General features: G+C 40.8%; 1 protein-coding gene across 2 annotated transcripts in view; it reads right to left on the bottom strand.

Moving 5' to 3' along the window:
• LOC137281584 (von Willebrand factor D and EGF domain-containing protein-like) overlaps nucleotides 1–23,444 on the bottom strand; it is a 46,814-nt gene extending 23,370 nt beyond the window's left edge. Inside the window, exons 1-8 of one of the 2 annotated variants that reach the window (XM_067812915.1) lie at nucleotides 23,267–23,444; nucleotides 22,532–22,652; nucleotides 20,584–20,675; nucleotides 18,440–18,604; nucleotides 16,645–16,704; nucleotides 15,974–16,230; nucleotides 15,016–15,102; nucleotides 14,199–14,561 (exon numbers count right to left, since the gene is read on the bottom strand). In XM_067812915.1, coding sequence (XP_067669016.1) covers nucleotides 14,199–14,561; nucleotides 15,016–15,102; nucleotides 15,974–16,230; nucleotides 16,645–16,704; nucleotides 18,440–18,604; nucleotides 20,584–20,675; nucleotides 22,532–22,652; nucleotides 23,267–23,333 — 1,212 coding nt within the window. In that variant the 5' untranslated portion in view covers nucleotides 23,334–23,444. Of the gene's footprint in view, nucleotides 1–14,198; nucleotides 14,562–15,015; nucleotides 15,103–15,973; nucleotides 16,231–16,644; nucleotides 16,705–18,439; nucleotides 18,605–20,583; nucleotides 20,676–22,531; nucleotides 22,668–23,266 lie in introns of both variants that reach the window. The other variant, XM_067812914.1, reaches the window with a different exon arrangement.
• Nucleotides 23,445–26,324: the final 2,880 nt, after the last annotated feature.

The following is a 26,324-nucleotide window of genomic DNA, read 5'->3' as shown; positions in this document are numbered from 1 at the left end:
CCAGCATCGATGTCACCTTCTCCAGTGGCAAGACCATCAAGACCTACCTAAAAGCCAACGGTAAAGGACCCAGCTGTGAACACCCTAACCCGAGAGGATGCATCTACCAGATCCCTTGCAACTGTGGCGACCTATACATTGGAGAAACGCTGAGACCAATCAACACCAGAATGAAGGAACATCAGACCTCAGTCAGGAAACTCGACCAGAAATCGGCCATCTCTGAACATATTCTCAAGAACCCTGAACACTCAATTCGATGGGAGGACACTAGGATACTATCTACCAACAACAACAACTGGCGCCAAAGGAAACTCCAAGAGGCCATCGAGATCCGGAGACAGAAACCAGCCATCAACCGCGACCAACGAGTGTACCTACCAAGTGCCTGGGACTTATTGATAAATTAATCTCATCTACCTGTGTACATTCTATCTATGTAATTCATGTATAGCCTATCTACCCGAGTACATACTTGTGTTTGTACATCACCAACCCTCATGTAAACATGCTCACCCCCTATCGTGTGTTATGTACATCATCCTATCATGCGTAATGTATCACCATTGGCTTCCATCCTTATCCCCAATCATGTTATGTAAACATATCCAATCAACTGTAATGCATTACCGTTGGCTTCCATCATTGTTATCTTAACTATCGGCTTCCTATCACTGCTTGTGTATACTAGCTTTCGTTAACTCATTCCACTTGTTACTTTGTTATTGTTTTACCTGTACATATAAATACACCTCTGTATCCCTTTCTCAATCACCTGATGAAGGAGTAAGCATTAACTCCGAAACGTTGTGTTCTCTCATAAAGAAGTTGATATCCATAAAATCTTCATTCTTATGTATTTACACTTCTAAATGACATTCAAAGACTTGAGTATGACATGTTATGGTTACGTATTTTGAACATACGAAACTATGAAAACACATCCAATACGTCTCTAGGTTGTCCAGCTCCGGACCAGGAGAAATTTGTTTTCACTGCATGAGCTTTGCAACACAAAGGCTACTCGGAGATGCTGTTTCCGGATGTTGTAAACTTCCAGCCTTTCAGATGCTTGCTTTCCTGAACACACATACAGACAATAAAAGCATTAAAGAGGGCCGTGGGAGAAGTATGTTTTCATAAACCCTCAGTGCCTCACGTAACCTTCTCCAAATGTATCCCTATAAAACTGTTTTCAAGTCATATGACCTGAAAATGTCTGCATTACTTCTTGGCGACTCGTTGTTGAAGTATGTTGGACGTTATACGGAGAAAGAAGGGATCGTGACAAGGTCTGTGTCCGGAGCCAAGGTGGCTGACATTCCCGATCTCTTGTGGGACATTGAGAACTTTAAGGTAGGAAACAGTTGAAGTATGTAGGATTTTGCACAGAATGAGGATTATTTCACGTGCGTAGTCGCAATATATCACTAGATATTGCAAGCTACAAAGCGCATATTATATTTTGATCGTCCATATGGATTCATTTCTGAAGTAATTTGTAATTCTAAATTGTTTCCAGTTCATCATCGTCCACGCAGGGATTAATGACCTGGCGTACATGCCTAGGACGCCTGGACAGGTCTTGGTCAACTTTTCGAAACTGGTTGACATTATAAGGAAACGGAACCCAGGGTATTTCATCTAGTTTTATGCATCTATTTAAAACATGACATTTGAATGCCTGTTACGTTTTTATGAATAAGAACTGTTTAATCTGACATTTACTTATACAAGTAAGGTCTAAAGGCCAAGGCATTGTCCGACTACAGATTAGTTATTGAGATAAATTCGATATTTCAGATTTCAGCGGGCGGGGAAAGGATCGGATGGGTGCACATACTGATTTGCATACTATATTTCACAGTGCTGCGTTACTCCTTTCCGTTGTCATGAGTTACGTTTAAGCTGCTTTTGAGAGGTCGGGCCAAGCCGGACCGAAAGCTTGTGATACTGTGCCTTTATTGAGAATGTCTAGAAAATAGGGTTGACTTTAAGCAACGTGTCTGCTGCAAATACGACGTTTTGATACTTAACAAAGAGGTATTTAGGTAGATAGAATCGTCATCTGTAATTGTAAACACAAAACAGTACACGTGTGTCAGGTTTAAGCTGTGTTTGAGAGGTCGGGCCAAGTCGGACCGAACAGAGACTTAACACTTTTCATTGAGGCTATGTAAAGAATGGAGAGCAAAAGGGCTTCACTTTAAGGGGCCAGTTTTCTTTACATGTTGCACTTGAAAAGTAGTATTTAGGTGGATATGAAGCCGGTCTATGAATTTAATTACAATTGAAGATGCATGTTCTAGGTTTAAGCTGCTTTTGAGAGGTCGGGCCAAGCCGGGCCAAACTATTGTGGTTGAGATGATGTTTAGAGTGTGGGGATGAATTCATATCTTGCATGCTTTAAAGGTCACATATACTCTAATAGGGTACAAACGCAAAATCACTTGCTGACTTTGTTATAAATGAAACCCCGTAATTACCTGAAATCGACCTTTTTGTCAACAGTGCAAAATTCTCAGCCGCAAACGAAATTTCAACCAATCAGAGCGGTTCGTCTCCGTGACGTAATAGTGGTTATGGAAATGAGGGTCTGTGCAGTATGCATCTACATTTCAGGGGTTGAACTATTTCGTTTACAGGTTTGTATAAACCTGAAATCGCGAAAGCTGTTGAGAAAATGAAAGCTGTGTGTTCTCACAATCTACTATCATTTAGTTTTGTCTCCTGCTTTGACTAGTTTTCGAGTTACAACCCTTGTTTTCATAGACGATTCTGTCAAAATCACTTGGTGTCGCTAGGTTGTAATCCGTGTTAGGTGGTATAAACCGACACGTTATTTATCCTCATTAAATTGATGTTCAGTTAATGAATTTATAACAGGTATAATTATTGGTAACGCCACTTAGATTACCCGACACAGGCCCCCATTTGGCATTTCCTTTGTCCGGATCGATTAAAGGATTAACCGATAACACGATGATTGATTAATTAGTTTTAAGGGGATTTAAATGGGGCGATTTGTCAAAAGGTATGGTTTATGTATGTACATTTAATAATCTATACTGAATACACTCTGTCGTGTCTGTGTCTACGTAAAACAACGCCCTTCTTTCAAAGGATTAACCGCCAATACATTGATTGATTGCTCATTGCTAAATTGCTTTCTTCAAAGAATGACGCACATTATGCAATTAGTTTCCAGGTGTGCTATCTTGGGTAAACAAAGAAACTATACAGCAATGTGAGAAACCTGAAACGATACATCACGTTTTCGTATATTAGACTGTTAAAAGACACATCACTTGGGAAATCTGCAGATGAATTATATATCACTTGTTTTTGTGGATATTGATGGATACATTCCTCGAACAAGGTAATAGCCTGACATTGCTCCTATACCTTTAATTTTAATATTTGCAATTTTGTTTTTAATACGTTGTCGTAGCTTTCCACAGAACCATTGTTTTCGTCGTGAAGTGTAATGATGCAGACGACATACACTGGGGCGTGCGTGCGAATTGATTCATATAGGCAAACTATGAAATGTCTACATATTACATTCCTGTTATACATTCGCACATCGCTTCTTTTTATCAAGTTTCAAAATACATACAAGTATGATTATAAAGTAATTGGGATTATGAGACCAAGTATAAAGACGCATATTGACAAGTGTCTACGTACTGGTGAGTGAACTTTACAAACCAAGTAAATTCAGCAAGTGAAGAAATTTATCGCGCAGTATTTTCACTTCGACCCCGACCTCGCTTAGGTTATGTTACAGGCTGTGTCATGCAAACTCCTTTTGGTAATGATTCAAATACATATTTATGTAGTTTTGATTTTCTAACATGATGAGAACAAACCATACATAATCTCATTAATTCAAATGGATTTGACTTCACGATTTTCAAAAATGGCGGTGCCTGGTCTTGGGATGAATGCTATTTAAGTTTGTTTTCACCGACTTACAAAAGGACAATTATTTTCTACTGGTAGTAAAATATGTATTTTATTGATGGACATTAGGATTTTACATGAAATTGCTTATAACATAACAATTTCACTCTTGGAAGTGAGGTGGAGGTTAATATAACATTGCTTGCAATATAAATGTCACTTCGACCCCCACCTTGCTTCCTTGGAAGAAGTCCTTATGTTACAAGTTGTGTCATGCAAAATCCTTTTGACCATGATTCAAATGCATATTTAACTACTAGTAAAAAGTAATTTTGATTTTCTAACTTGATGAGAACAAATCATAATCTCAATAATTCTAACGGACTTTAGCCCGTGACATCACGATTTTCAAAAATGGCGACGCCCTGTCTGAGGATGAATGCTATTTAAGTTAGTTTTCACCGACTTACAAATTCAAAATTATTTTCTACTGGTAGTAAAATATGTATTTTATTGGTGGACATTGGGATTTTACATGACATTGCTTATAACATAACAATTTCACTCTTGGAATCGGTCAATATAAGGGGTCAATATAAGATTGCTTACGATAATATTGCCCCTTCGACCACAACCTCGTTTCCGAGGAAGAAAGCGTTATATCAACATATGTCATATTTGGGATTTCACTTTCTTAGTAAAGTACAAAATCTAGTACTTTGAGGCTCAGCCACCGCTCAGCCACCGCGACTTCCGTGGAAGTCGCGGTGGCTGAGCGGGCTAGGCGGCTGACTTTGTGTGCTGGCGATTAGGTGCCTGACTCTGAGGGTGCGGGTTCGAATCCCGGATGGGACTCAACCGAAAAAAAGTACTAGATTTTGTACTTTACTAAGAAAGTGAAATCCCAAATATGACATATGTTGCATTTGACCACTTTCTAAATGGCATCGTGTAATCAAAGCGTTATATCCATGCAAAATCCTTTTGGTCAGCAATGTGTAGTAAGCAGTCTTGATTTTATAAACTCGATGAAACTCCATTCTCTATCCTGGAAGCGTGGTAGGAGGCGAACCATCAGATTTAGTATATAGCACAGGCTTCCACAAAGCTCACTTCGCACACACTAACAACCAATTTAAGCATAAACTACGGAGTCAGTGGAAATCTGTGCATAGTGACACCATCACCCGACCCCAAAGAACAATTGACGGCAACACAACAATTCGGCATGTCTTTGGTGACGTCGAGAAATCAGCAAAATAACGTCCTACACATTTTCTATACATTTAACCCCCTGGATGCCGAGTTTTTTTTCAGGCGCACATTTTCATAAAGTTTGAAAAGTGAACGTTGTGCGAGATTTGCGCTCGCGTGGTCCTGGATCTGCGTACGGCTATGAAATTGCACAGACATGTAGGATATTTAATTTCCTATCCGTTGGTATAAATATAATTGCGACTACCTCAGGGGTTTGAGAAATAGACACTGCTAAATTTTTTTAATTTGGCATCTTTACGGGAAGTGTCAGCGAAGAAAATACAGCTTGATATCTGAACGACATAAGTGTATATGAAATGGATGTATGTGCTAATGCATAACGTCATACTCACAAAATCAAAAATGACCTGCAATAAATGTCAAAAATCGATTTTCTACTATGACGTCAAACGTCGACAGAGAGGTCATGCACGTATAAAGATAAGGGGGCATAACTCAGCTATGGTTTACATTAGGTCAATGTAACTCCGATCACATGGAGAGAATTTGCTGTGGATATGGACAGTATATTTTCGTGATGTTTTGTTCACAGTGAACCAAACTATTCCAATACAAATTTCCCCAATGTGAGAGGATACCTTTTGGTAGTTTCACAATTTGTAAGAAAAGATGCAAGTGTACTACATCAAAAAGCAGGCAATAGCGATTTGGATGTCCCTATCCGATACATATTTTAGTTCTTAGATTCCCATATTCTCCTGTTTGTGTATATGTATTTTTATTAATTTTCCATCATTATTAACGGAGTAACAGCCACATATTCAAACGTAATGAAATAACTGAAGATAATGCGACATTTTAGTTGACGTCACGGCATGTTTTGTGCATTTTGTGACGTCGGAAAAAGACTACTCTGGTTGCTGATTAGTTTATATCTAACCTAATTTCTACTCAATGTGTAAAAGATCTCGGCTTCTGTGTCAGAATTCAACACTTTTTAGCCAAAATATGAAATGAATGGTTTTATCACTGAAATAGTGTCCTGATTATATCAACAATTACACGGTTTTACTACATATCTTATTGTGAGCAACACGCGCACCTGTCTAGCATCAATTTAGCGTAAATGAAAATTTCACAACACCTGAATATTCATTGAGTATTCATTTAGGAAAAAGACTTTTCTTCTCATGATTATGAAATCAATTCCCTTCATAAGTATGCAATGAAAAGTACAAAGAGACCGCTTTTTCAGTAAAGAAGTATTAGAAAATGGACGTAAGGCTTGTCCAAATTAAGACTTGACCTGATTTATATATTTTTAACAATTTCCGTATAAATATTGTTTGAGTTAGACATTCTGCCATCAGATATATTTTAATCGCATTTGAATTGACTTTATTATCGAAAAACAATGATAATGAATCATGAAACGTTTTGACAAACTCGCACCTGGTCAATTAATATTCATAATAGTTTTGTCTATAAAAACGACACAAACCAATACAATGAACAAGACAATTCCTTTAAATAGTAGTATGTGTGCCCCTACATTTCATAAAATGTACAAATCATTTTCATTAATATTATCCGTTTTACTTATAAGTTGGAAGTAAATCGTTGTTTATTAACCTGTTCATATGAAACTGCAATATTTGTCCCAACGTACTGAATATTGCACATCACGGGAACTAAAGCATATGTTGCAGTAATGGCTACGTGTGATCTTCCAACACTTGTGTAGAGGCTTAAAATGTGGTATAATACACTTACTGAGTCAATTTCCCATGTAAATATTATTCAAACAATCAAAAGCTTTCAAAGAATAAAAACGGATACCTTATATCCACACATGATATGGTGTTGAACATGGATATATGTAGATACTGAAATCAATTTCATGAAAAAATATCTGAACGATGCGCAAAATATACATCACAATACTAAAAGTGCAATCGGAATGGTATGGGCATTGTGTTTACTCTTGTTCAACCGACCTTCACCTCAAAGAAATTGCCTAATATGTGCAACAATGTTGACGTGTGACATCACTACCGATGACCGATTTCTTTCAAAATGGCGGCTTCGCTGAGAAGGGTACACAGGATTTTGCGACGACTTTTTGCTTGATTCAGGGATCTTTTGTATATAAATGTGAGATGTAAGTAATCAGAATTATTCTGACTATCTGTGTATTGTGATATGTTCTTATCGTTTACATTGTAAATGACGGAAGAAGCCAGAAATGCCGATAAGTACTGTTGTCGTTCTGCGTGATTTTGCGTCAGTCATGGCGTCACGCTGCACTAAAAGTTTGACAGTTTCTTATGAATTACCAAATTATTTCATTGTATCTATTTTCAATTTGCTATTTTTTGCCACGATACTCTTCCCCTGAATATACTAAGCGTATTGAGCCATTGTAAGCAATGATTAGAGAGCTGGATGTTGGAACATTTCCGAAAATGCTACGCAGTGTAAAATTGGAATTTTTCTTTGTTTACATTTCAGTCAAGCGCTGTCTTTCGAGCACAGCGTTCGTTTTCAAACAAAGCATATTTCGTTTCGTTTTGTCTAGACAGTTGGTACTGGTGACAAAGACCATTTGTAATTTGATTCTAAGATGCATGGGGAGTTCAGTGATACATCTGATGGCAGAATGTCTAACTCAAACAATATTTATACGGAAATTATTAAAAATATATACATCAGGTCAAGTCTTAATTTGGACAAGCCTTACGTCCATTTTCTAATACTTCTTTACTGAAACATCGATCTCTTTGTACCTTTCATTGCATACTTATGAAGGGAATTGATTTCGTAATCATGAGAAGAAAAGTCTTTTTCCTAAATGAATACTCAATGAATATTCAGGTGTTGTGAAATTTTCATTTACGCTTAATTGATGCTAGGCAGGTGCGCGTGTTGCTCACAATAAGATATGTAGTAAAACCGTGTAATTGTTGATATATTCAGGACACTATTTCAGTGATAATACCATTCATTTTATATTTTGGCTAAAAAGTGTTGAATTCTGACACAGAAGCCGAAATCTTTTACACATTGAGTAGAAATTAGGTTAGATATATACTAATCAGCAACCGACGTCACAAAATGCACAAAACATGCCGTGACGTCAACTAAAATGTCGCATTATTTTCAGTTATTTCATTACGTTTGAAAATGTGGCTTTTACTCCGTTAATAATGATGGAAAATTAATAAAAGTACATATACACAAACAGGAGAATATGGGAATCTAAGAACTAAAATATGTATCGGATAGGGACATCCAAATCGCTATTGCTTTTTGATGTAGTACACTTGCATCTTTTCTTACAAATTGTGAAACTACCAAAAGGTATCCTCTCACATTGGGGAAATTTGTATTGGAATAGTTTGGTTCACTGTGTCACTGTGAACAAAACATCACGAAAATATACTGTCCATATCCACAGCAAATTCTCTCCATGTGATCGGAGTTACATTGACCTAATGTAAACCATAGCTGAGTTATGCCCCCTTATCTTTATACGTGCATGACCTCTCTGTCGACGTTTGACGTCATAGTAGAAAACCGATTTTTGACATTTATTGCAGGTCATTTTTGATTTTGTGAGTATGACGTTATGCATTAGCACATACATCCATTTCATATACACTTATGTCGTTCAGATATCAAGCTGTATTTTCTTCGCTGACACTTCCCGTAAAGATGCCAAATTAAAAAAATCGTAGCAGAGTGCTTTTATTGGTGCATGACAAAAAACTGAGAAATTTACTGTTTCTGAACACACACAAAAGTTTTGGACAACCTTTAGCAGTGTCTATTTCTCAAACCCCTGAGGTAGTCGCAATTATATTTATACCAACGGATAGGAAATTAAATATCCTACATGTCTGTGCAATTTCATAGCCGTACGCAGATCCAGGACCACGCGAGCGCAAATCTCGCACAACGTTCACTTTTCAAACTTTATGAAAATGTGCGCCTGAAAAAAAACTCGGCATCCAGGGGGTTAACTGGAAACCGTTCCTTCTATGACGTCACTGTAGGGTTCTGACGACAGAGTTACGTAACCTGTCTGCGGTTTCGTTTGCGGGCGAGAGAGAAGCAGACGGCTTTTTAGCAACTTTTAAGCGCTTGGTATTAATTAACCACAAGTTTTTTAAAAAGAAAATGGTGTTTCGTTCATGACTAACCAAAAGTCTTTCATATGCAGTGACAAAAAGAGTACCAAAAAATTTAGTGTTTAGTGGTCGTTTAAATACTACGAATAGTGAATTTATGGGGTGGTATTAATTGGATGTAGACGTAGGAAACATTTTCGTGCCGATGGAAGCCTGTGTCCGAATGAAGTCAAATATTTATGCATTTTAAATCATGTTTCGTTTATCGATTCCACTTTTAGACGTAACCTCGGTCACCCAGTTCGCAGGAAACTCGTCTTCATGAGTTTTAGCCGATTTATTCGTAGTAACTGTATATGGCACGCGTTTGTGGCTTAAACTTCATTATTATTATCAAGGATATATGTGGCATTAATCATTTGTAGACATGGTGCCCATTAATGGGTACATTATTCAATAATATATTTGGCCCGCCGTGGCCCGGCCCGGTCCGGCCCGACTTTTAGACCATCCCCTCACAATACGTGAAGACTGATATCCCCCGCCGTGATATCGCTGGAATATAGCGGGGTAAAACCATCTTCACTCACTCACTTCTGAGAAGTAAAATTATAACTATAACCGTGGTTCCTTTTTATGGAATCCCACTGTGATATTAACACCATCAAATAACGGATGTAGTGTAATAATCATCGATGTTACCGGAACTACAAGGAACTGGAGTAGAGTCAGTCCTTGTGATTCGGACAAAACATGGTCCGAAATATACATCACTCTATACAACTGGAATATGATGACAGGGATATGATGACAGGGATATGATGACAGGGACATGATGACAAGCGCCAGTGATCATGACCACCCAGTCCCGTTTGCCGCCCCTTACGATAAGCTTGGTTGCTGAACGCCAGTTTTAACCCGGATCTTCAGGGGGTTATTATGCTTACTGTAAACACACTTTAGAATGCGAAATAAGACAAAAACAAACCAAACACACACCCCAACCCCCGGCCCCGCCAACTTCCCCACCAACCAACCAAAACAAAACAAAAAACCAAACCAAGACAAACAATCAAACAAGAAACAAAAACAAACAGACAAAAACATAAACAAAAATAGAATCAACATTTAGTTTTTACTAATGATGATTTTCGTAAGATGAACGCTCGTAGTTTTGTAATTACTGTTACGCATGTGCGGTATTTGTATTCTCGGAATTACACACTTGGAGCACACATCTTGTTTAATAAACTGGTTGACAGAAACGGCTACCATGATGAAGTTATTGAACAACAGTTTCACTTCAATCTCTAAACATTAAATCTGTTTAAACCCAAATCGCGCCAAAACTAGTTTGTCTTTCTAACAGCTGAAATATGACGAATATATCATAATCGCAATATTCTTCACCAAAGGGAGGCTATTCTATTCGTTTGTTTAGAGGTTCCCTATCCCGTTCTTGCACGACATTGCCACAACGTTACCAAAAGAAACCAGAAAAATATATACGATATTAATCATCAAGTCTTTGAATGTCATTTAGAAGTGTAAATACATAAGAATGAAGATTTTATGGATATCAACTTCTTTATGAGAGAACACAACGTTTCGGAGTTAATGCTTACTCCTTCATCAGGTGATTGAGAAAGGGATACAGAGGTGTATTTATATGTACAGGTAAAACAATAACAAAGTAACAAGTGGAATGAGTTAACGAAAGCTAGTATAAACAAGCACTGATAGGAAGCCGATGGTTAAGATAACAATGATGGAAGCCAACGGTAATGCATTACAGTTGATTGGATATGTTTACATAACATGATTGGGGATAAGGATGGAAGCCAATGGTGATACATTACGCATGATAGGATGATGTACATAACACACGATAGGGGGTGAGCATGTTACATGAGGGTTGGTGATGTACAAACACAAGTATGTACTCGGGTAGATAGGCTATACATGGATTACATAGATAGAATGTACACAGGTAGATGAGATTAATTTATCAATAAGTCCCAGGCACTTGGTAGGTACACTCCTTGGTCGCGGTTGATGGCTGGTTTCTGTCTCCGGATCTCGATGGCCTCTTGCAGTTTCCTTTGGCGCCAGTTGTTGTTGTTGGTAGATAGTATCCTAGTGTCCTCCCATCGAATTGAGTGTTCCTGACTGAGGTCTGATGTTCCTTCATTCTGGTGTTGATTGGTCTCAGCGTTTCTCCAATGTATAGGTCTACCACAAGACCCAGTCCTTAGCAGAGAAGACCAAGCAGCACCTCCATGAGAAAGTGAAAACTACCCACATCACCAAGTTCACCCAGTTACAACGTCCTTCCACCTCCAACATTCCCGAAGCTGACAACAACAACACCAACCTCAAGACAGTCATCAACCTCAGCAGCAAGCCTCTCACACCATCTCAGACATCCCTCCTTGCTAAAGGCCTGAAGTATGTCCCAGTCGCCGCCAAGATCAACACAGATGCCTTCATCACCAGCATTGAAAGTGGACTTCAACAACTGGCTCCCAATGGCAACGTAGACTACCTCCGACACCAGATTATAGACACCATCAAGCAAGCTCCCAAGCCCCGCCCCAACCTCACGCACCAAGAGAGACAGGCCATCACCGAACTCAAGAAGGATGACAGCATCACCATCACCGAAGCTGACAAGGGCAAAGCAGCAGTCATCATGGACACCCCGGAATTCCTCCAGCTCGTCAACAACAGCCTCTCAGACACCACCACCTACCTCAATATCAAGAAAGATCCGACGGCCAGACTGGAAAGACAACACAAGAAAACCCTGAAGGACCTCCATGAGAAGAGAGAAATCAACGACATCATCTTCAACCAGCTGAACCCTATCAACTCCCAAGCCCCATACGGAAGAGCCACCATCAAGATCCACAAGAACCCGCCCAAAGCCCGGATCCTAGTCTGCTCAAGAGGTTCAGTTTTCTACAACACCGCCCAGTTCCTCACACGTCTCCTCGCTCCACTTGGCAAAGATGGCAAGTCCTACATCAGCGACTCTTCATCCTTTGTCAACCAGCTGAAAGAATCCAACCCCACAGGCACCATGGTCAGCTACGACGTCGTGTACCTCTTCACCAACATCCCACTAGAAGAAGCCCTGGACATCCTTCGCAGCAAGTTAGCCAACCGGATAGATGACTTGGACACCCAGCTCACCATAGACAGCATCATCAACCTCGCCCGCAGCTGCTTTGACACCTCCTACTTCACATTCAATGGTAAGATATACAAGCAGATCCACGGTCTCCCCATGGGCTCACCTCTTTCTCCTCTCATTACAGAAATCTTCATGACCTCCTTCGAGGAAGCAGCCCTCTCCACAGCTCCGTTCCAGCCCCTCTGTTGGTACCGCAAAGTCGACGACACCTTCACCACCATCGCCTATGACAACGACCCCAATGAGCTCCTCAACCACCTCAACGACCAACATCCAAGAATCAAGTTCACCATGGAGACTGAGACCAACCAACACCTGCCCTTCCTTGATGTATCCCTCCACACCACAGACGATGGACTTAGAACCTCAGTATACCGCAAGCCGACGCACACCGACCAGTACATCCACTACAACTCCTGCCACCACCCTCAGATCAAGCAAGCTATCATCGCCACCCTTACCAGACGTGCCAAAGCCCTCTGCCACCCCGATGCCCTAAACAATGAACTGGACCACCTCAGAAAGACATTCACCACACTCAACGGGTACCCTCCCCAGCTCGTCACAGCCACCATCAACAAGACCCTTAAGGACCGAGAACCCCGCCCCAAACCTTCTCCATCACCCATCAGAGTAACCATACCCTACTTTGGCCCCATCAGTCATCAAATATCACGCCTCATCAAGACCAAAGCCAGCATCGATGTCACCTTCTCCAGTGGCAAGACCATCAAGACCTACCTAAAAGCCAACGGACCCAGCTGTGAACACCCTAACCCGAGAGGATGCATCTACCAGATCCCTTGCAACTGTGGCGACCTATACATTGGAGAAACGCTGAGACCAATCAACACCAGAATGAAGGAACATCAGACCTCAGTCAGGAAACTCGACCAGAAATCGGCCATCTCTGAACACATTCTCAAGAACCCTGAACACTCAATTCGATGGGAGGACACTAGGATACTATCTACCAACAACAACAACTGGCGCCAAAGGAAACTGCAAGAGGCCATCGAGATCCGGAGACAGAAACCAGCCATCAACCGCGACCAAGGAGTGTACCTACCAAGTGCCTGGGACTTATTGATAAATTAATCTCATCTACCTGTGTACATTCTATCTATGTAATTCATGTATAGCCTATCTACCCGAGTACATACTTGTGTTTGTACATCACCAACCCTCATGTAACATGCTCACCCCCTATCGTGTGTTATGTACATCATCCTATCATGCGTAATGTATCACCATTGGCTTCCATCCTTATCCCCAATCATGTTATGTAAACATATCCAATCAACTGTAATGCATTACCGTTGGCTTCCATCATTGTTATCTTAACCATCGGCTTCCTATCAGTGCTTGTTTATACTAGCTTTCGTTAACTCATTCCACTTGTAACTTTGTTATTGTTTTACCTGTACATATAAATACACCTCTGTATCCCTTTCTCAATCACCTGATGAAGGAGTAAGCATTAACTCCGAAACGTTGTGTTCTCTCATAAAGAAGTTGATATCCATAAAATCTTCATTCTTAGATATTAATCATTTTAACCCAAACAAGGCCCTTCGTTAAGAATATGAAATTATCGCTGATAAGAATAGGGGCGGTGGGGCAACCTATTATTAAAGCGTTGGTTCGTCACATCGAAGAGCTGGCCACACGGGTAAAATGTGTGAAGCCCATTTCTGGTGTGCCCAGCTGGAATGGAAAGCGGCTTAAACCTACATTCACTCACTGACCTGTATGTCCGGTAGCCTGTAGTGTGACCAGAGGGGCAGGATCCTGTTGTAGTCAGAGGACTCAAGTCTGAGGATGGCCGGAGCCGTGGGGTTCCAGTTCTGGCCGTTAGTGATCGCCATGATCCTCATGGACTGAGGGCTATTCCATCGTCTGCCGTCGAAGCTGAAGCCACACACGCCAGGAACGTTCACGCTGGTCGGACCGGACACACTCGTACATGTGACGTTGGTGGAGGAGATGGTGGTCTCGAAGTTGATGATGCAGTCGACTGGCACGTCGTTGACACATGGAACGGGAATTGTGGAGGTGAAGGTCACAGACACTGAGCTTCCTTCCGGTATAGTGTTGACGGGATTGTTTATCTGAGACAGAAGAGGATGTATGTTGTTTTGTTTTCCAACAGCAGTTCAACATGATCCTGAGACTGACATCATGAGCATCCAAGTTAGCGAACCTTACCCGATCCCGTTGTTATCTAGACCTGATAACAGTGAGATCATGAGCATCAATATCTGGGTACGATGCTGTTAGTCGTTATTAAGACAAGCATGGTTAACTGAAGATCAACTCTTTGCCTTGCTCAAAACATTTTTGACTGAAGATCAATTCATGCCTTGCTCAAAACATGGTTGACTGAAGACCAACTCTAGCCCTGCTTACAAGCATGGTTAACTGAAGACCAACTCTCGCTTACCTTACAAGCATGGTTAACTGAAGACCAACTCTCGCTCTCCTTACAACCATGGTTAACTGAAGACCAACTCCGACCCTCATACAAAGGTACATTGACAAATGTAAACATAACGTCTCACTCACCTTTATGCCAGCAAAAAAGTCTGCACTGGTGAAAGTCTTGCTTGGTGTTCCCGTTGGTGTTGTTTTAGCTTTAAACGAGCACTTTAACTGCAAAAAGACCAAAATATATAGTAAGACTCTTAGTAAGCTAGTGAGTGGCGTTTTATTACTATTATTATGATAGATTAAACCTTAAACTATATGAATGTTGCAAAGAGAGTTCAGTTGGTCATGGCACAAGCAATATCAACTCAGGGCCCCAGTTTCCTCCACACGCACCCGGTGTGCGTAATGGTCACTGGCCCGCTAGGCCGTGGCCAATACAATTCCATAGTCACTGGTCCCAATAACGTGTGAATCTTCATTGGGTCATTTGTAAATATACCATTCTCTCCGACATGATAAGTTATAATACACTTTTAATTCATGCAAAACTGTGGCTTGGTAAAAATGTTCATATTCAGTATTAGCCGCTTAATGATAAAACCCATTTCATGCTGACAATATCGTATTCTATTTTTTGTAATCTAACTAGTGAATGATTGCGTAGGCTAGTAACTTTCAGCTACCAAGACTCGTTAGTAAAATGTGGAAACCGTTTTGCACACTGTCACACAGCCCAGACATCGAACTGGACTACTCTCAGACAGGTCTGCTCATTCGAACCCGCCAAGGACGTTCTAGAAGCTGTGACCTCCCCCCAAAACACACACACACACGCACACACACACGCACGCACGCACGCACGCACGCACACACACACACACACCACTACTTCCTCCACCACCACCCCACCCCAGTCTTCTGCATTTCTGCATTACCGAGTGTGTCAGCATGTCTGTGTTGTTGCCATCAAATCCGGGTACCCTCCCAGTGTCGGTCGCCAGTTTATGGAGAACCTCTTAAAACCAAAAAATTACTATTTGATTGAGTCTCGGGTTCGAATCTACATCTAGAACGGCACCGTGAAAAGGCATACCGTCATTGGAAGTCGCCAGCTGGCCTCCTGTATCAGAGCGGTCTTCAGGTAGTACTGAGAACTCGGAATGTTGCGGTGACTCTTGCGAAGACGGTTGTCGATGTACCAGTCCACGTCGTACAGATATGTCGTTGCTGTGTCGTGCAGGCGGGTGCAGTTGAAATATAGTTTTCGACCGCTGACGTCAGTCAACTTGTGGGATTTCACCCATGGCCGCACTTCTGCTTTTACGCTTGCCGACATTTGTGGAATCGAGACTGAAAAAATACATATTAAAGAAAACAAAACAATTAACGCAAATTAAATTCAACTTCCAATTTTTGGTCAGTGATTAAAATGTTCACTCGTCACGCCGAGGGGGCGGTTCGATTCCCCATATAGTTACAATGTGTAAAGCCCATTTCTGGTGTCCTCTAGGCATTGCTGGAATATTGCTAAATATGGCGTAAAATTCGTAAAGAGAATGACATAAGATTAATGAGACATATAAAAATACTGGCACTTTTCTTACCATATTGGAACATTGAAATCTCATGTTATCACAATGCTAATGTATTGGCAATGATGTTTGGCTGAAACAGAATAGGAACACTTTATAATTTGGACAAGTTCTCGAGCAAAACTCTTTGGTTTTGATCCATTAATAGGAACGGGTTACTGTGGTTACTCACGAGTGCATGGTTGGTACCCCGTTGGGGAGGTCTGTCCTGGGGGGCATTTCTCGGCATAATCTACAAGGTAACCGTGATGTTGTTTTTATATGCCATGCCTTGTTGTGTGGCAAACAATAGATTAAGACTAATTATCGGAAAGGAGTTCAATCACGTCAAGAAGACATAACCCGATAAGTCTTCAGAAAACGATACTTATTATAAGTGTCGACTAACGTGATTGAGTGATCAGGCTCTCTGACTTGGTTTGGTTCTCTGATGGTGCTGATCACTGGATTGTCTGGTCCCGGCCCAGTTACAGAACGCCGCCATATAGCAGGTATATTGTTGAGTGCGACGTTACAGAACAAGCCATGATGTCATTGTCAATGTAAATGTCTTTATGATACTGGTGGATCTCAGAAATCAATCTTGTGTTTGAGGAGCTTGAGAATATGTTATTTCTACCACCGGAAACCATTACAGTTTGCAACATATGTCATATTTGGGATTTCACTTTCTTAGTAAAGTACAAATTCTAGTACTTTTTCGGTTGAGTCCCATTCGGGATTCGAACCCGCACCCTCAGAGTCAGGCACCTAATCGCCAGCACACAAAGTCAGCCGCCTAGCCCGCTCAGCCACCGCGACTTCCACAAAAATGAAAGTCGGACAACTGGTAGTCTAGACTGCGTACTTTGTATACCCCTCTGATAAGTGTGAATTGGCACGGCTCCCACGGCCGAAAGCTATGATTACACGATGCCATTTAGAAAGTGGTCAAATGCAACATATGTCATATTTGGGATTTCAATTCTAGTACTTTTTCGGTTGAGTCCCATTCGGGATTCGAACCCGCACCCTCAGAGTCAGGCACCTAATCGCCAGCACACAAAGTCAGCCGCCTAGCCCGCTCAGCCACCGCGACTTCCACAAAAATGAAAGTCGGACAACTGGTAGTCTAGACTGCGTACTTTGTATACCCCTCTGATAAGTGTGAATTGGCACGGCTCCCACGGCCGAAAGCTATGATTACACGATGCCATTTAGAAAGTGGTCAAATGCAACATATGTCATATTTGGGATTTCACTTTCTTAGTAAAGTACAAATTCTAGTACTTTTTCGGTTGAGTCCCATTCGGGATTCGAACCCGCACCCTCAGAGTCAGGCACCTAATCGCCAGCACACAAAGTCAGCCGCCTAGCCCGCTCAGCCACCGCGACTTCCACAAAAATGAAAGTCGGACAACTGGTAGTCTAGACTGCGTACTTTGTATACCCCTCTGATAAGTGTGAATTGGCACGGCTCCCACGGCCGAAAGCTAAGATTACACGATGCCATTTAGAAAGTGGTCAAATGCAACATATGTCATATTTGGGATTTCACTTTCTTAGTAAAGTACAAATTCTAGTACTTTTTCGGTTGAGTCCCATTCGGGATTCGAACCCGCACCCTCAGAGTCAGGCACCTAATCGCCAGCACACAACAGGACTCAACCGAAAAAGTACTAGAATTTGTACTTTACTAAGAAAGTGAAATCCCAAATATGACATATGTTGCATTTGACCACTTTCTAAATGGCATCGTGTAATCATTACAGTTTGTTCATTCCACTTTTGCAATAAAATGATTCCAGTGATTTCTCTGACTAAAATCATGGCATTGGCTGACACTTATTTTCTTAATAATGAATACAGACATTTTTACTTGCTGGGAATTATCAATGAATTACTGTCTTACTATAAATTGGACCAGCTGCTCGTTACAAGTTCATAATGACTCAATGACGTTTGGATGTGACAGGGAGGTGACTTACCGAAGCAGTATTTCCCGGGGCAGCCGCTTAGCTTGTTCAGGAAGTATACCCGGAAGTTGCCACAGTTCTTCACCCTCACTTGGAGCTGGGTCTCGAAGCACCCGATTATCCCCCTTTGGAATGCCGTGCGGCTCACTATTCCTTCAGAAGGGGTCGGGATGGAACCTGTGGGGTGTCAAGTCAACCCGGTTGAGAAAATGTCACAACAAATATAACGTGCTTTAACAACTTCCTGTCGCCTAACAACTGTATCCCCTAGCAACGTCCTTTCCTCTAATAACATCTTCCTAAACAACATTGTGCCAGATAGCATTGATGTGTTGTATACTCCCCAGGGAGGTGAGACTGATAATACGATGGGGCGTTTAGACTGACATCTACTGATGGAGGGAATACTCTGCGCCTTGGGCAAGTACTTGCTGCCTGGATATATGCGCTATATAAATTCTAAAATATCATATATATAAAATATCATATATATAAAACATCATACATAAATATTACATATATGGCACAATCGTATTTCAACATTTAGCTCTATGATGTCCCTTTACAACACCGTATCCCTCTGGATAAGAACGATACTTTTTCTCATTACAATGCGTCCGTTAAAACCAGTGCATCCCCTAAGAACGGTTTATCCTCTAAAACTCTAAAACAACATTGTACCCCTAACAACATTATATCCTGTAACAACATTTTATCTTCTAACAACATTGAATCCTCTAACAACATATATTATCTAACAACATTTTATCCTCTAAAACCTTTGGATCCCCTAACAACATTGTACCCTCTAACAGGGTTATATCCCCTAACAACATTGTATCTTCTAACAACATTGAATCCTCTAACAACATATATTATCTAACAACATTTTATCCTCTAAAACCTTTGGATCCCCTAACAACATTGTACCCTCTAACAGGGTTATATCCCCTAACAACATTGTATCTTCTAACAACATTGAATCCTCTAACAACATATATTATCTAACAACATTTTATCCTCTAAAACCTTTGGATCCCCTAACAACATTGTACCCTCTAACAGGGTTATATCCCCTAACAACATTGTATCTTCTAACAACATTGAATCCTCTAACAACATATATTATCTAGCAACATTTTATCCTCTAAAACCTTTGGACCCCCTAACAACATTGTATCCTCTAACAGAGGTACATCCCCTAACAACATTGTATCTTCTAACAACATATATTATCTAGCAACATTTTATCCTCTAAAACCTTTGGATCCCCTAACAACATTGTAGCCTCTAACAGAGTTATATCCCCTAACAACATTGTATCCTCTAACAACATTGAATCCTCTAACAACATATATTATCTAACAACATTTTATATTCTAAAACCTTTGGATCCCCTAACAACATTGTAGCCTCTAACAGAGTTATATCCCCTAACAACATTGTATCTTCTAACAACATTGAATCCTCTAACAACATATATTATCTAACAACATTTTATCCTCTAAAACCTTTGGATCCCCTAACAACATTGTATCCTCTAACAGAGTTACATCCCCTAACAACATTGAATCCTCTAACAATATTATATCCCTAACAATATTATATCCCTAACAACATTATATCTTCTAACAACATTGTATCCTCTAACAACATTGCATCCCCTGACAACTCACTCACTCACTCACTCACTCTCTACAGATTACCAGATCTACAATCTAAACGTGTTGGTAAAGTAGTATACATCTGATGAGTCAAGCTGATCACTGTGTAGCGGAAATTGCAGTCTTAATCAGCGCCGGCTTGCCTACTTTACAGAAAACAGAACCAGAACAAACAAACAATACTAAAAAAATGCTACATCTTAACGCAATGTATGTGACAGCTAAACCCATCGACTCTGGTTTCAATCAAAGTAAATCCGAAAATATTGTCACAGCCCTCGCCACTTACTAATAAAACACTTGGAAGCAAATAAATACAGATCTATCTGTCTACATTCATGCCATTACTACAATATATTACATTTCGGGGATTACAGAATATTTACACAGTTGGGAAACTTGCGATTAAGACGGTTGTAATATCTGATAACCCTCCGAAATGAGGACACCGGGGTGCAAGGCGAATAATTACGACTGCAGCAGAGAACTCACCATTCATCCAAATGGGGAAGAGCGTCCCACACGCTGAGATCTGGGGGCAATGAGAGTAGAGATCCCCCGTTCCCGTACCGTCAAGTCGATACCTATGGGGGTAAATGTAAGGCAGATCCTGATAGCTCTGAAACCATCTTCGTTCCGATAGCCGTTTGAAAGAGATGGGGTTTTAAATTGAGGAGATTTTTAAATATTTACTGATCTAACGGGACACAAATGGATCAAACGTATGTAAACATATATAACCACTTATGTCATCACCATTTTATACCAAGACTACGACAAAGACAGTGACTATTTTTCACTGATAACTTAAAGACATATTAGAAATATGTTTAGCCATTTCCACAAAGCAGGGAAATTCTTACTAGCGAGTAAGTGCAATACAAATGAACTAGGGCTGTATCACAGTAAGGGCGCGGTAGGGTAGCCTAGTGGTTAAAGAGTTTGCTCGTCAAGTAGAAGACGCGGGTTCGATGTTCCTCATGGGCACAACGTGTGAGGCCCAATTCTAGTGTTTCCCGCCGTGATATTGTAAACAAAGGCGTAAAACTATACTCACTCGCTATCACTGCTGTAAAGGCAAACTGAATCCCATTACAGACACACGAAGAGATCCTTGTCGCTTAATCGGAATATTTTAGCTGAGAAAAAACAATTACTTTATTATTATTCTAGCACGAGGAGAGGGCTCTTAAGTTTATATTGCCAATAGTATTTCTGCCATGCAAGAGCATTATTATAGCGAAGGGCAGAATTGGTTTATGCTGAGAAAGGATTTTACAACGGCGAGGGATGCAATAATACCTTGTTTGTAGTTATTACACTTGTTGTTTTGTTATTGTAGGCAAGCACAGAACGATAACTCCGTCGTTATAACAAAGGACAATAAACACTCGCACGCACCCGCACCCGCACGCACCCGCACGCACGCGCATACGCGCACACATCACCCCGCCAACACGTTCAACTGTGGCGCATGAACCTAATGCATCACACAAAAGCTGAACTCAAAGCTCTAACCAGTCAAACAAATTAATTTAAGGTTATCTAATTAACAGGTAAACACCGTACCACCTGGAATGTAACGTGTGTCATGGGGATCATGGTATTTACATATTTTAGCGAAAAGCTGTGTGATCAATTAAGCTATAAGGAATCAAATGTTATCATTGATGGGAAAATACCACAGTATACACAGTTCACACAGTTCCCAGGGAAGAATGATCTTGTGACGCCCCAAACTGATCATATTTCATTATCTAAAGAATCTAGTTGTCAGTGACTCATTATCTAAAGACGGGGAGACCTTTAGTGTAGCTCTTTTGCGTTGACATTTCTTACACTACACACACGCACGAGCACGCGCACGCACACACTCAAACACACGGGGATTGAGATATCATATAAGACCGCAATTACCCTTATGCCTTTGGTTTATGAGTAAGTGAGTTTAGTTTTACGTCGCTTTTAGCAATATTCCAGCAATATCACGGCGGGGGACACCAGAAAATGGGCTTCACACGTTGTGCCCATGTGGGGAATCGAACCCGGGACTTCGGCGTGACGAGCGAACGCTTTATCCAATAGGCTACCCTACGCACACACGTAAATTGATCATATTTCACTTAAGAAGTTCCCTTCAGTGAAGTTTCTTTTAGGTAGATTTTGCTTACATTACATACTCACACGCACACGCACCCACACTTGCGCACCCACACTCATTGTTGTTGCTGATCGAATGCATCATCACTTGTTTCAATGGCTGGCATTTTAGAACTTGTAAATAACAATACTGACAAACGTTCTGGATAAATCTCATGAAATACAAGAAGTTGTTATTCATAAACTTTGCCAAGAAAGCGCAATATAACAGCTCGACAAGTATGTCGCACCATTCGGGCACTCTCGTCATTTTCCGCTGAAATCAGTGTTTCTATTTTACCAATCGTTTCCGTCTGGCAGGTAATGGTCGCACTCGGCCTGTTCCGTCTCAGACAGAACATAGGTGTACACTCGTTTGTCATGCTGTAGTGTCTTGTAGCTCCGACAGGGGTCGCTCTGACCTGTAGCACCAGCAGCTATTAACGTGGGATAATAAAACAGTCTAGGATGTGAGTAGATAGCAAATCTTCATCTAAGGTCACTGACATGCCGCCATCTTGTAATCTCTGGTTCTAACCCCAGATTGTGTTAGTTATGATTGTGTTTTAGAGCACCACATCAGTGCTCGAGGATTGCAAGGTTCAAATTACCTGCTCTTGACCTGCTCTTGAGTCAGTCAGCAATATTCCAGCTACACGGCGGCGGTTTGTAAGTAAGCGAGTCTGGATCAGATAATCCACTCATCAACAACTTGAGCATCGATCTGCACAATTGGGAACCGATGACATGTGTCAACCAAGTGAGCGAGCCTGACCACCCGATCTCGTTAGTCGCCTCTTATGACAAGCATAGTCGCCTTTCATGGCAAGCATGGGTTGCTGAAGGCCTCTTCTATCCCGGGACCTTCAAGGGTCGGTGTTTACGTAATTCAGTTAGTTACTGACAGATGCCTATAGAAATAATAGCTTAAAACTATGGTCGTATATATGTGAATTAATTGCATGAATGAGTGGAAAAGAGAATTCAAAATATAATGCACGACACAAGGTACACAGTAAAGTGTGCATGTACTGACCACTAGAGAGACTGAGCAGTACACTCAGCGTCACCAGGCCCAGCGTCGTCAACGACAGTCCCTCCATCGTCTATGGTGACCAGGATATAGCGGTACAGGTTTTATACTGTAGGTCGGCAGTCGTAGATTGCAATTAATCATGGTGCCCCACGACGGACTGACTGTGGAGGGGTGTTATGTGCTACCACAATCAGGACAGCCTATACAATACACAATGAACCCCTTGACATATCTCACGATTGAATAAGCCCCGAACTTAACCCTTTGGAACATATCTGGGACATGATTGGTCGCCTTGTGCAACATAGTGATCATCCTCTACAGAAGCGAGCCCAGTTGGAAGCTGCTTAACACGGGAAATGACGTAGACAGGCCCTTCAGAGGATCAGGAGGCTGACACGGGTATGAGGAGGGGAGTGCTGTCTGTGACGCAGTCACAAGGGAGTTACGGTCGGTACTGATCTTGAATCGTGTAAGACACACAAAATGACACTTTGAATGTTCACATTCATCAATAAATTCAACATTCAACATTCCAGGGCGATACTTGTACAGACATGATTTTGTATGAAAATCCGTGGGGTTTTTTCTCAAAATGATCGAGCAATTATCATCATAAAATCAACATGGGTTCCAATCACTTTGTCGTTTTTTTAGTCAAACGATCATTCGGATCAGAAAAACTTATTTTTCCATCGAGGTCACAACAAGCAGTTTTATTTGCGTGTTAAAAACCCAGTGTTGCAAAATACAGGGGGTGCTTAATTAAGTTCTTTGTGTGCACATATGACCCTGCCCCTATAAAGCGTGGAAGAACATTAGGGAATTTTCATATAGCCACAGAAGATCTATCACGCCTTTACATATAAAATACATCCACGTTGCTGTTTCGCTGTTTATCGTGGTATAGGTCAAACGTAATATTGCCAGGATACACACCAGAGGCCCGTGAGATAAGCTAGTGGTTAAAGCGTGCTCTAGTCAAGCTGAAGATCAGAGTTCTTTTCCCTCATGAGCACAGTGTGAGAAGTCCGCCGTGGTGTTGCTGGAATATTGCTAAAAGCGGTGTAAAGCTAAACTCACTCACTCATACAAACCTGACAATAAAATTACTTTCCAGCACGAAGCACCAGCGTTGTAATAACCTGTCAGGAAGGATGTATAGAAAAGTCACGAATGCTAAAATTTTCACGTAGCATAGTTTTGGGCTAAGCAGCGTTTTAAAGTAGCATTTGATGACTACCTTTAATGCAAGCAGCACAGCGCATTCTTGTTAAGACGAATCATATGTTAGTAGCATGACACTCTTGCGGTCCTGGTTACATGCAGATCCTGTCGAATACTGGATTGTGTGGTCTAGACTGGATTATTTACAGACAGCCGCCAAATAGTTGTTAAAACTAAACTCACTCACCCACAAACTCCTAAACAACAAAGAAATGAAAAATGTAGGTGGCGCCCACTTCTGGTCTACCAGATATTAATGTGCTATGCTTTTGGCCTGTACTCGTGCAAGCTGACGCAGTTTGGTAACATTCAGAATCGTGAATTCATCTATCGTCTGTTTGGCTCAAAAGCGGACCGATGAATTGCAATCAAATTCGAAAACTAATATACATAAAATACGGAATGAAAAGCTGATTATAATTAAAACCTCTGTGAGGTTTTTGCAGATTTTGAACCCTAACAATAAAAAAAGTTGTTTGACAAACTGTCATAAAAATATTGACACAGTTCAATGTTTGTTACGAGAGAGGGGTGCAGCGGAAGGGGAAACATGGAGACAACACAGCACAGGTTAATGAATAAATAACATTCTCGGCACTTGTGCACATGCTTTTCGAACACCTGGCTCTCTCTTTGAGTATTTCATGTTTATTAGTTTTCGAGTTAAATTGCAATTCATCGGTCCACCTTTGTGTCAAGTGAGTGAGTGAGTGAGTGGGTGGGTGTGTGGGTGAATGAGTGAGTGAGTAAGGATTTACGCCGCTCTTAGCAATATGCCAGCAATGCCACAGTAGGGGACATCATAAATTGGCTACTACCAGTTGCATATAATAGATGTGTTACGTTGTTGCTGTTCTGTTGTTTAATGTGGCACTAAGACAAGTTCCGCCTGAATGATGCCCGTTCATAAATGTTCAACTGAGTGGTTGATGCTGTGAGCAACGTTCAACAGAAACTATGGTAATGATGACATGCCGATGACATGCCGTCAACCACGTCACATCTGACAAACTGACAATCATAGATTGGGAACCTACTTAATCCTGGTTTATGAGGTTTCTACATTAACTCTACACAAACATGATAGACATAACAGAAGTGGGCTTCACACATATACCCCTGTGAGTATTCGAACCCGAGTCTTCGACGTGACACAACCCCCATGAGAGTATGGAAGGGTTAACGTGACGGGTAAAGGAATGTAAGGGGAAAAGTTAAAGAGTGAGTTATAGCAGAAGTTTGAAATAAACGTAATGCTTATAGTAAAGATATAGGGTTTGAAGTTTGAAATAAATGTAATGCTTATAGTAAAGATATAGGGTTAATGAAACTGTTAAAGTAACTTCTATAGCAAGGAGTAAGACTTAAAGAAAGAGTTAATGTACGGGTTAAAGAAAGGGTAACATAACGGTATTTAAAAGTAAAGATTAAATGAAGGTTTACCGGTAAAAATTAAAGTAAAGGATAAAGTAAGATTAAAGTAAAGGTAAACTTATTGATTAAATTAAGCTTTACAGTAAGGGTAACGCACCGATTAACGTAGGGTTTACGTAAAGGTTAAATCGATGTTATAAGTCAGGATTTGTATAAGGTATAAAAGTAAGAATGGGATTAAGGGAGAAAGTTGGGTTAGAATAAGGTTTAGACGAAGGTTTAAACAACAGATAGAGTAACGATTTAAGCATGGGTTTAAGAAGGGATGAAAGTAAGGGTTAATATAAGAGCGATAGTAAGGGTTAAAGTTAAGGTTAAGGTAAGAGATAAAGTGAGATTTAACGGCCGTGGTGTGGTGTGTATCTGTGGTGAGACAAATCATGTACTTCCTGGTACA

Source organism: Haliotis asinina, chromosome 4 (genome assembly GCF_037392515.1).
Source record: "Haliotis asinina isolate JCU_RB_2024 chromosome 4, JCU_Hal_asi_v2, whole genome shotgun sequence".
Classification (NCBI taxonomy): Eukaryota; Metazoa; Mollusca; class Gastropoda; order Lepetellida; family Haliotidae; genus Haliotis; species Haliotis asinina.
Note: the sequence above shows the minus strand (reverse complement) of the source record. Positions and strands in the feature narration are given on the sequence as shown.